We start from the raw sequence: 11,062 nt of genomic DNA, 5'->3' as shown, positions 1-11,062 counted from the left end.
TTCTGTAACAGTTTAGTCAACTGCTTAAAGTTGATGATGAACAAGAACAATGGGTTTTAGAGTACAGAACAATGTTGGATCTCTCTTCCGGTAGATCCGTTAATCCTTCAGATTTTTTTTTCTCCGCTAATTCTTTAGATTAGATCTGGAAGATACGATAAGATGACGTCATTTTTTCGATTCGTGGAGCCATTCAAGTCAACTAGCAAATTCGAGTTAGATCATTTTTTATCATGAGAGCCACTTAGACCATTTCCAACCATGGATTCTTAAAATTTTGATCAAAATTCTCAAAATATTATATAAAATAAAAGTATGTTAAAGAGGAAAGAGAACTCTTAAAAATAGAGAGAAAAGCTCTAAAATAAGAGATTATAAATACCCTCTCTCCTCTTTTAAAAACCTTTCTAATATTTTATTATTATTGTTATATACATACAATTTTAAAACCTATTACTAGAACTCTCCATTGGGAGATGGTCTTAGAGCATATATATTAGAGGGTTTTATTAAAAATCCTTTAAGATTATTATAATATTTTTTTGTAAGCAATTTTCTAAGGGTCAGTTCTAAAAATCCTTTTGCAAGGGCCAGCTTTCCTTTTTAGTATTTTAATTCAAAATATTCATTAGCAACCCAAGTAAAAAATATGAAAGGTTCTCAATATACATGGTCTTAAAGCAATTTGATCGAATAGTTGATGTTTTTCAAAAATGAGCCAAGCCCATATATTGGTTCACGAATGAACATATAATATTAGATACGAGTTAGTGATGTTTTCAAAATGGGCCAAGTTCATATAAAGTGGATCACAAATCAAAAACTCAACCGAAATTTTGGGTTCCTAAAGGTTTTTTTCTTTTGGGTTTCTGCTTATTCCAGTCCATTTTTGTATATTCGTAGCTAGCTAGCAGCCTAGCACCAACATCTTTTTCCATCGTCAAATACTCAAATCACCATTTTTTCTGGCCCATACTATTTATTATGTAAATTTAAATCTAAATGTTGACTCAACAATGATATATTCTGAAATTATTATGAACCAATAGACTGTATGTCTTGGTCACCATTCTTACATTAGTCCTCATCATTAATGTCCACAGTGAACAGTCTTTAACATCTTCAGTAAACATATATATGCATTACACTACAATTACAATGAATGATTTAACGTAAGAAAAACCACACCTAAAATGTTCAGAACGGCGTTTAAGTTAAATGTAGGAGATTGTAATGTCTCTACCAATTGTCAAACATATTTGTTGTAATATAGAAAAAACAAATTTAGGTCACTAGCCGTCCATATATGATGATATATAAATATCTCAACTTATTTTCGACCAGGCGATGGTAAATTGCCTGTTGGAACCATGTTCGATTCGACCCCAATCTTAAATTATACGTACGATCGATAAATGGATTTGCTGTCTTTGCATCTGACCAAAGTCCGTACATCTTTTGTTTATTCATTTTGCATAACGTACTTGTAAATTAAATTTATGGTGTATAATCAAGGGTTAATGGCTTCCATTCTTTTTGGAATTCCCGTGTCGTGTGGTGTTGGTGTTGGTGCAGGTAAGTAGCGTGAAGATTTCAGAATTTTATTCTCATTTTCTCAATAACATAACATCTTTCATGTGCTTTTTTTTTTGTTTCCTATCCATACAAGGCATGTGCATATATTCGTCTATTAAAATATCACATTAGGAAAAAATATACTAACGATCGTGACAATTACAAAACAGCAACACAAATTTCAGAACCTGATTTCCTTTGTTAATGTAGTGGCTTGTCGTATGAGGATGCGTGACAAGAGGACTATTTACAAAGTTGGTATATTTCTGAAAGTGTGAACACTATTAGTATCAGAGAAAGAAAAATTATGTATATTAAAATCGCCTAATATTATTGTGAAGGTTCTAACTAGGCGGCAGCTGGTCTTAATTAGCTTCCGAAATATAATATATCAATATACAAGAACAATTGTTAGTTGATTTTCAAAGTTGAATATATATATATATATATGTGTGTGTGTCTTTATATAAATTTGTAAAATAGACATCATACAAACATTTGTAAGAAGAATACCTAGTACATGTTAAAAGTACATATTTTGCAGCTGGAAACTGACCACTTGCACAAAGAAACAAATTGCCATTTGCATATTTTCCACCATTGTTTATGCAATCGGATAGAGATAAGAAACAAACTGCATTTATCAAGAATGGTTCCTAAGTCACCGGGCTAAACCAGTAGGATTGCAAGTCAATTGACAGTCTGTGTATAAAAAAACCAGAAACCACTAAATATTTTATTTAACTTTATTTCAATTGAGTCTATCATCTGTTCGTTTTTTATATTTCAATAATAATAATGGTAACTATTCTATTTAAATAAATTATCATAAATATTTGTTCAAGCTGGACAAGTTTTTGACCAAAAAACAAATATTATACAAGATTGAGTTAGAAAAGGATAATCTTCATTTTTTACATAAGATGCTTATGTTATTGAGTAATCATATATACAAATTATATTATCCTTTTTTTTCTTTTTTTAATCTCGTCATTAGGTCTAAGAGATCAAATCGAAAATGTGGCAACACGTCACTGTTTCAACTTTACTGAGTTATATACAGATTACATCATAGAAAGATCATCTCTGTTACCATTACCATTTATTAGCTAGATGTAAAGATAAAACAGAAAATATTGATGACACATTTTGTTTCCTTGTTTCAAATTTTACGGAGTTTAAAACCATAAAACAAAAACAAATTGACTGATATGCTATAAACACAACACATCACATCAAAACAAATTTTCTTTTATGACATAACTATATTTACTAGATGTAAAAAAGATACAAAAAAAGAAATATGTGGCGACACGTTTTTGCCTTCCATTTTAAAATCTGTTGAGTTTCCATTAAAGTCAAAGATATTAGATATTAAACGGACGGCTATGGAGGCACCGCAAGCTACCACCAACAAAGATCCAACCACGTGGACGGCAGTCAGCTATCCAAAATCTCAGAGAAGTATTCACGAAAAGGCAGCGTGAATTGAATTGCTCGTGATCTATATCAGCTGACGTGTACGGGGCCCACTTAGTTAATTTGGTTGTTAAGACATTTACAAAAAGTAAACTAAAATGTAAAACAGAGGACTTTGGTTACCTATATAAAGCACTTGGCTTAAGCTATTCAATTCTCAAAGTATCGAATGCATTCTTTCTCTCTGTCTTTTGGGATTTTGATTTCGATTTTATATTATTTTGATCTGGCATCAATGGCGATGGGGAAGATTTTTTCACAGCGATTGTTCAATATCTCGAAAATGGCGTCGCAAGGTCTCATGAACTGTCGTATCTCGTCTTCTTCATTAGCCGTGCGAACCAGAGTTCCCAAAGATCCAGGAGAAGCAACAATCGACCCGGAACCTGGGGATTCGACGATCTCGCTGAGGTTTTTGCACAAAATCTTCATGAATCGGATGGATAATACTCTGGAGATTCCGATTGGGGAGAGTTTGATTGGGAAGCTTCGAGAAATGGATGTGAACAAGGACCGGATTCGATTAGACGGACTTTCACCTCCGATGAAAGAGGAGACGGAGACGTTGGGGCTTACTGTGCAAGACGCGAAGAAGTTGCTAAGAGCTGCGCATGTCGAAGTCGTTAAGACGAAGCTGATGGAGACCGGGAAAAGCTGGATCCTTTACTCCGATTTCGTTCGTCTCTGCAATGATTCCTCTTCGGATCCTGCTCAGGGAACTTGGATCGCGAAGATGCTCGACGATTCCGGGAACGTCATCGTTTTGGGAGACTCCGTTTGTTTAAGACCTGATCAGGTAACTTCTTTCTTCCTCTTTGATTTCTCCGTTTGAAATCATTGAATTCTCTGAATCTGCAGTGTCCTGCCACAGATCGATAGATTAGTCTCTGTTTCCAAATGCATGTGACCTTTGTCTGTGTGTGTGTGTGTGAGAGAGAGAGAGAGAGAGAGAGAGAAACTGAGTTCCCAAAGTTTGTTGTTTCTTTGTTGGTTTGATTTGATTTTGGAATCTACCGAAAACTGATGCATTTTTCTTTACGGTTTTATTATTCTCTTTGTGATTGCAATTTCAACAGGAGATTCGAAAACCTCTGTTTTACTTACCAGAGGCATTTAGGAAGGCGTCCCCTGTTTGAGATGGTGAATAAAGATGAACACTTTCTATGGAGACCACAACTTTTTTTCCGATCTTGTTTTCCTCTCCAAAATTTTGGGTTGGATTGGTTAATGGGTCCTCTAAAACCCTTTGCCTTATTCATACCTTGATGATTTGATGCCCAAACCCAAAAAGAAAATATACAAAAGAGAGAGAGAGTGTGTGTTTGAGAGATACTTGGTCGTTTGGTTTATTCAAATGGGAAGAAATGGTGGGAAGATCATTGCTTTGGGTTTAGGAACGGTGGTTCTCTGTTTGATGGTTCCTTGATCATCAGTGCTTCCTATTACCTTTGCATATGAGGGTAGAGTAATTGGAAAACTAGTCATTAGTCTCGCTGATCATAAGCTGTCTTGTGTTTTGAATGCTAATCATGTCAAGTTATACCGTAAAAGAAGGTGGTGAAATTCTTGTTTTACCCAAAAGTTTTCTGTTTTTGTCTCTATCCATTGTGTGATCAGGTAACCAAATCCATCGAGGGCCTGCTTCCTTTACCACAAATCCATAACCCAAATGACCCAAGAAGAAAGGAGCTAAAAGAGCTTGAAGCCATAAAGACGGTCATAGACGAGAAAGCACATTCCTTGGTGAGAAGAGAGCTTTGGGCTGGTCTGGGTTACTTGATCATCCAGACCGCAGGGTTCATGAGGCTAACCTTCTGGGAACTCACATGGGATGTTATGGAGCCAGTCTGTTTCTATGTCACGTCGGTATACTTCATGGCTGGTTACGCTTTTTTCCTCAGGACATCGAGAGAGCCTTCCTTTGAAGGGTTTTACCAAAGCAGGTTTGAGGCTAAACAGAGGAAACTTATGGAAGCTCAAGATTTTGATGTTGGGAGGTACGATGAGCTGAAGAAGTTGTTTTATCCAAAGCTTAATTCAGCTGCTGTTTCCAAGATTCTTGGAACTACATAATTGATCTTTGATCAAGGGCATCTTGTTCGATTCGATGTGTGTCGTTTTGTCCTAACCTGAGAAAGACGAATTAACCCCCCAAAGATTTGTGTGAAAGAATAATAGTCACTAAAGAGAATAAGACAACAAAAAAGTGTTCTAATAGGTGCGGGCCGTGCGGCTTATTTAACATTTGGAAGAGTAGATAAAATAACAAATGTGTATGTGTAATAAAAACTAAAAACTACTAATATCATATCTTTTTCCAACAGATAAAATTTCTAAATCTCCCTGCATATAAACTTTCATTCCTCAAGTGTGGACTTGTTTTGGAATACAGCAATTATTGATTATATTCCTGTATCCGCACAGTCTCAATAATGTATATTAATTCGTTTTATTTGTCATAACACCAATTACCATGTAATCGTTTTCTGTATATCAACATGTAGATTGTTGCTTAATTTTAATTCATCAGACTTGCATAAATGATTAATAAAACATGTATCGCGTGGGAGTAGTTGTTGTAACTTGTATGTTCACCGTCCAATCCCTTTTTTAATTCACGAAAAAACAATTTCGACCGTCTATATAAAATTCCAGAGTTTGATAGGTCAAACGTCACTTATGGCAAATACTATCTATCAAGTGGACACAAAAACAAGAAACCAAATTACTCACAGCGAGCAAAAACAAGAAACCTAACTACTCGTAGTGTGAGAAAGGAGATATGTATTACAGTTCTTGCCACACTAACGTTTAGGACAACTATTATTTTAATCCTTTGCTTAGTTGATACACGTATAAACTATCTTTAAACAAATACCGACGTATCGAATATTTTACCTTAGTTTTTTTGTTTTAACCAAAAATATCTTACCTTAGTTGTTCATCAAATTGTGTGAAATATTAATTTAATAACTTACTGATAGTTCGTCTTTGTAATAATCGCCCGACGCATATTCCGATATTACATTTTGTTTCATAGTAATACTCTTTTTTTTTTTTCATCTACTTCCTTACCTTACGTAAACTAGACTATTTATAAAGTAAACTAATTTTTATACTCTTTTTTTTTTTTTAAGACTAATTTTTACTTTCTTCCGTCTTAACAATGAAGACATAAAGCAATATATCGACGCTTCTCTGATTTTTGCCAACCCAAAATTCTTTTTCTTGTCGAGAGGTTTTAGGATTTTCCCACCTGCTTTTTAATATTTTGGCTGAGTATGGTAAATGGTAATGACCTACTTGACGCGAACCAAGTTTACTGATTCCTTTTTGATTCCAAGATACTCAAATATACTTTCCTATTACGACGATCTCATAAAATCTAATTTAGACCAAAATCTTTGAATTTTTATAACCGTTTTACAAATTTGATTCATAATACATAGATACACCTATTTTAATTTGTCTAATCACATGTGTAATAGACAAATAATATTGGTCCACGTCATTTTCCCTTCATGACAAGACCGACCATTTTGTAACCTATGTTTTACACCAACTATTGGAAAATGAAAATGAAAAAAAAACAAAAACAGAGCTTTACATATGAAAAAAAACGCACGCACACATATAAAAAGACACTACAGGGAAGAAGAAGAAGAGGAAGAGTCGGCGAGATCATCATCACTGTCCGATCAAATCAAAACCATGTCAACGGCTCTGATTAACACTGTCACTTACTACCTCTCGGAACATCCATACATCGTCGGATTCCGTTGGGGCCACAGCCAATCATGGGGCTCCACGTGGTGTTTCCTCATCACCTCAATCTCCCTCTACATCGCCGTCTCCTCCTCCCTCCACATACTCCTCTCCGCCGTCCTCCGCCGTAACCGCTCCGTTCCTCTAGGCCACATCCCCGAAATCCACAGCCTCGTCATGTCGATTCTCTCCGCCACTATTTTCGCCGGAATACTCATCTCCGCCGCGGCAGAAATCCGCGACACACGGTGGTTATGGCGGCGGAGCAAAACCGCCACTCCTCTCCAGTGGCTCCTCTGTTTTCCCCTCGGGACTCGTCCTTCGGGTCGGGTCTTCTTTTGGTCGTACGCGTTTTACCTCACGCGCTTTCTCCATATGCTCCGTACGATCTTCGCCGTTTTCCGTCGCCGGAAAATCGCCGTGTCTCAGCTCTTTTGCAACTCCGCCATGGCCTTCACGTCGTTCATCTGGCTCGAATTCTCGCAATCGTACCAGATTCTAGCAATTCTATCGACCACGCTGGTTTACTCTGTGGTTTATGGTTACAGATTTTGGACCGGGTTTGGTTTGCCCGGTTCGGCATTCCCTTCGTTCGTGGTGAATTGTCAGTTAGTTCTCGTGGGATGTAATCTCGTGTCTCACGCTGGGGTTCTTACGATGCACCTCATTAAAGGCGGATGCAGTGGGATCGGCGCGTGGAGTTTAAACTCTGTGCTCAACGGTGCGATTTTGTTGCTTTTTCTCAATTTTTATATGAGAATGCACCCGCTGATGCGACGCCGTATCAATAATAACACTGAGCTTCAAGTACCAGCGAACGTGACGCAAAAGAATTAACTTTGTCGCCGGCCGATGAATTCGTCGGAAATGTGTGGCTCTTAGGTTGATCTTATTTCCTTTAATAAAACAAATCTAAACCTTTTTTTTAGTCACTTATAAAATTACTAATTACTCCTTTTCCTTAATCTAGTTTTGTATGTTTGGTAATGTGTACATGTACTAGGTAATACTACTTTGGTTTTGTTGACCTTGTCACACCACGGATCAGTAGATCACTATAACAACGTAAATGCCTAAGTTAATCCTTTTGCTATGATTAAAGATAAGCTTCCATTTTGTTGGTTTTGTTCTACTTGTACTTGCTGCGTTTATGTATATACTTGCAGTTGTAGCCTTGCTTGCAGGTATCTAAGGTTAGTGATTATGAAACAAGAAGTCGAAACTATCTCGGTTTTGGATTGTAGATCAAGTTTCGAGGGTCAAACAAAACGGCAACAATTACTTCAATCATGTGCTAACCGGAACGTTTCTTTTGTTGGTCTTCTCTGTTTTGGATTGTAGATCAAGTTTCGAGAGTGAAGCAAAATATCCACAACTATTTGTTCGATATATTCAATCATGAAGGCCTACTAGTTGTAAAAAAATTACTGCATAGTCTAATCTCAAAGTAGATTTCATAGAAGAACATACACTCTCGAACTAATACTTTTTAAGGCTGACAAAAGTCAAATGATCGTTGTAATGTAAAGAGTGTGATTCACGAAACAAAAGTTTTGCTTGCTTCCACATAGTCTCCATAACCGTCGACTTCTTCCATTTTCACGTTCTTCGTCCTGCAATACTTGTAGTAGATATACTGCAATATGATCTGTTTTGTTTTTCGAATTAAGGTAGCAAAATAAGACCTTTTATGAGAATGTGATTTTAAAAAGAAAAAAACTTCATTCTAGGGTTGTGCGAATGGTTTAAAAGGATACAAATAGATCGAGTACGACGCAGACAATAGCGTCAAGCAACCAAGGGAGATTTGGTTTGATGTTCTCCCATTCAGTTGTTCGGACAAGAATACTTCCAACGTACGTTGCATTGGCTACTAACGCGAAGATGAACATAAGTGGATTCAAACCCTGCCAATGCATGTATACAAACGTACGTATTGTTAAATTAGATCAAATACTACAATAACAGCTTTGCTTAATTTTTGCTTTTGTTGACTTTGTCTAGTTTTGGTTTCGTTACCTCGACGCTTCCTCTTTTAATCTAGTTGTCGAGATATAGAGCCAAAAAACAGATTAGAATTCAATACCATAAACAATAAGCAAAAATCAGATGAATCAAGATTCAATTAAAAGAGTGGCTTACGTTGAGCCAAATCTGAGGGATGCGACCGCCCATGTAAATGGCGGCCATTAGCCATCCCAACCACTGTCCCAGTGCGCTATGTTCTACTCTTCTTTCCTGTACCGAGACAACAATGTTTTCAAATCAATTTCTCGCATTTCATTCATACAATATACAAAAAAATAACAAATTAAAAATGTAGCCAGACTCGCCACACACGTTTAGAAGCCGTCTGCTTGAAGCATGTGCGTATTTTTCCGCTAGGCTCTTGGCCTGAAGCGGAAGGCTAACTGATGCAGCCAAGAACGTTCCAAAACCTGCCTGAGAGGAACAAATACAAAACGTGTCAATCTTTGTGTCTTTTGGCCTTTAATTAAAGTGGTTTTTTGGTTCCACAGAAGAAATGAAAAACCTGTCTTGGGATTGGCCTTGGTTGGGTAATAGCCTTAGCTGTTACAGCAGGAAGCGTCGACATTGTCTCATCTTCGTCCGAGGAAGAACCACTGTCAATTGTCATGGCCGAAGGGCCACTCTTAGCCACCCGAAAATACGACGTTCTTAGAGGTGGTGTACCGCTTCCAGCCAATGATCTCGCTGACCTGAACAACAAAGCCGCCGGAAAAATCCATCACCAACTTTAAATGTCATATAATATGATGATTATTCACATTAACATACACATATTTACCTTTACATATATATATATATATATTATAACAACTTGTCAAAATTTATTTACATATATATATATATATATACATACATATGTAACAAAAACAACTTGCCACAATAAAATAAACAGAGTGAAGATAAATCTAAGAAATACTGCAAAAGCTAAAGTATAGATTCGAGGTTTTTTATATTTTTTAAAAAAGTTAAATAATTACCTTTCTGATCTGTTTGTTAAAAAATCTTGCAAAAACGACAAAAAAAAGAAAAGAAAAATAAAATAGAGTAGGCAGGAAAGAAGAAGAAGAAGATTTGACTCTAGTAGTAAAATAATGCATTAAATTTATGCATAATTTTTTTCTCACTATTTTTAAAACTTTAGTCGTAATCAAAGTAAATTAAATATGAGTATTTTATTAATCCGTACGTGTAATAGAATTCTTTCCGAGGAGAAGCTTTGTAAGATTCTCCGGGAATGGAAATGGCAGATCCCATCGTCTTCGGTGGTTTCAATGGTCTCTTCTCTTCATCTTCCTCCTCCTTTAACATAATTTAACTCCAGCGTTATAACATATACACTATTATCAATACATAATTAAATTAAAAATTTTATAATTAACATATTTAGTACCTTTGGACAGATCTTGCTTCGTCCATGTGTACAAAGTCTGTAGATGTAGTCGTAGTAAATTGTCTGGATCACCAATACCACAGTGCTCACTGTGTAGAGCTAACTCGACAAAAAAAAATTACGAGGCTCAAATTTTAAATACTAGAATAAAATGACGCGGTCGAATGAAAATAAATAAATTCGAAAATAGTCGCTAAATTTAATGAGAATTGACACGTAAGCTTTGTGGTGACATATGTTTATGCGGCGAGTATACCAAGGCTGTGTAGAACTGAGTCGGTAACTACAATTAAACCCCAAAAAACACAAAAAGACAAAAAAAGTAATGAGAAAACCATCATCAAAATTAGTGTATAACTACAGTATATTATGTTTTTGTAACTTACGGTAGCTGGTTCAAGAAGACAACCGATGAGATTGAAGATATCACTGCACCGATCGATAAAAGGTCGTGAATTATAACGTTAGAGACAGTGTACGTGTTAATTAAATAATAATATAGAGATATTAATAAGAATTTGTTGGAGATCTCGAGTGTACGGACCCAGCGACCCAAGCGAGGAGGAAAGAGAGAGAGACACCATGACTAGACTTTGTACGGAAGTTAGTAATGATCTGTGGAATCTCTGCGACGGCCCAGCAGATGAGGCTAGCGATTCCTAGTGCGAACGAAACGTCATCGTTTAGGTTACACAGACAGTCATCGAAGTATCTCTCGACCCATCTCACGCATGTCTTCTTCTCCTTCAAGCAGTAGCCTGCATACACCATCTCCCCCTAGCTCTCTCTCTAAATATATATTTAATTTAGTGTGTGTGTGTA

General features: G+C 36.3%; 3 protein-coding genes across 3 annotated transcripts; 2 read left to right on the top strand and 1 right to left on the bottom strand.

Moving 5' to 3' along the window:
- Positions 1-3,224: 3,224 nt before the first annotated feature.
- On the top strand, positions 3,225-5,391 carry LOC18031144 (calcium uniporter protein 1, mitochondrial). The gene is made up of 2 exons (XM_006411895.2): positions 3,225-3,850; positions 4,672-5,391. The coding sequence occupies exons 1-2, from the start codon at positions 3,290-3,292 to the stop codon at positions 5,125-5,127; spliced, it is 1,017 nt and encodes a 338-aa protein (XP_006411958.2). The 5' UTR covers positions 3,225-3,289; the 3' UTR covers positions 5,128-5,391.
- A 1,317-nt stretch (positions 5,392-6,708) lies between these two features.
- Positions 6,709-7,876, top strand: LOC18031143 (elongation of fatty acids protein 3-like). The gene has a single exon (XM_006411894.2). The coding sequence runs from the start codon at positions 6,766-6,768 to the stop codon at positions 7,654-7,656; it is 891 nt and encodes a 296-aa protein (XP_006411957.1). The 5' UTR covers positions 6,709-6,765; the 3' UTR covers positions 7,657-7,876.
- A 356-nt stretch (positions 7,877-8,232) lies between these two features.
- LOC18031142 lies at positions 8,233-11,062 on the bottom strand. Its single transcript, XM_006411893.2, has 11 exons — positions 10,785-11,062; positions 10,627-10,669; positions 10,497-10,523; positions 10,241-10,339; positions 10,037-10,149; positions 9,353-9,539; positions 9,160-9,261; positions 8,962-9,057; positions 8,839-8,859; positions 8,577-8,726; positions 8,233-8,467 (listed from the first exon to the last, which is right to left on the bottom strand). The coding sequence occupies exons 1-11, from the start codon at positions 11,009-11,011 to the stop codon at positions 8,357-8,359; spliced, it is 1,176 nt and encodes a 391-aa protein (XP_006411956.1). The 5' UTR covers positions 11,012-11,062; the 3' UTR covers positions 8,233-8,356.

This window comes from Eutrema salsugineum, unplaced genomic scaffold (assembly GCF_000478725.1).
Source record: "Eutrema salsugineum unplaced genomic scaffold, Eutsalg1_0 scaffold_1, whole genome shotgun sequence".
NCBI classification, from domain to species: domain Eukaryota; kingdom Viridiplantae; phylum Streptophyta; class Magnoliopsida; order Brassicales; family Brassicaceae; genus Eutrema; species Eutrema salsugineum.
Note: the sequence above shows the minus strand (reverse complement) of the source record. Positions and strands in the feature narration are given on the sequence as shown.

Bases quoted from the DNA above. Each gene is read 5' to 3' on its own strand.
- LOC18031144 (XM_006411895.2), top strand. From the start codon at position 3,290: ATGGCGATGGGGAAGATTTTTTCACAGCGATTGTTCAATATCTCGAAA. The intron at 3,851-4,671 runs GTAACTTCTTTC...TTGTGTGATCAG, and splicing joins TTTGTTTAAGACCTGATCAG to GTAACCAAATCCATCGAGGG.
- LOC18031143 (XM_006411894.2), top strand. From the start codon at position 6,766: ATGTCAACGGCTCTGATTAACACTGTCACTTACTACCTCTCGGAACAT.
- LOC18031142 (XM_006411893.2), bottom strand. From the start codon at position 11,011: ATGGTGTATGCAGGCTACTGCTTGAAGGAGAAGAAGACATGCGTGAGA. The intron at 9,058-9,159 runs GTGTGTGGCGAG...GTCTCGGTACAG, and splicing joins CAAGCAGACGGCTTCTAAAC to GAAAGAAGAGTAGAACATAG. The intron at 8,468-8,576 runs GTATCCTTTTAA...AAAACAAAACAG, and splicing joins GCGTCGTACTCGATCTATTT to ATCATATTGCAGTATATCTA.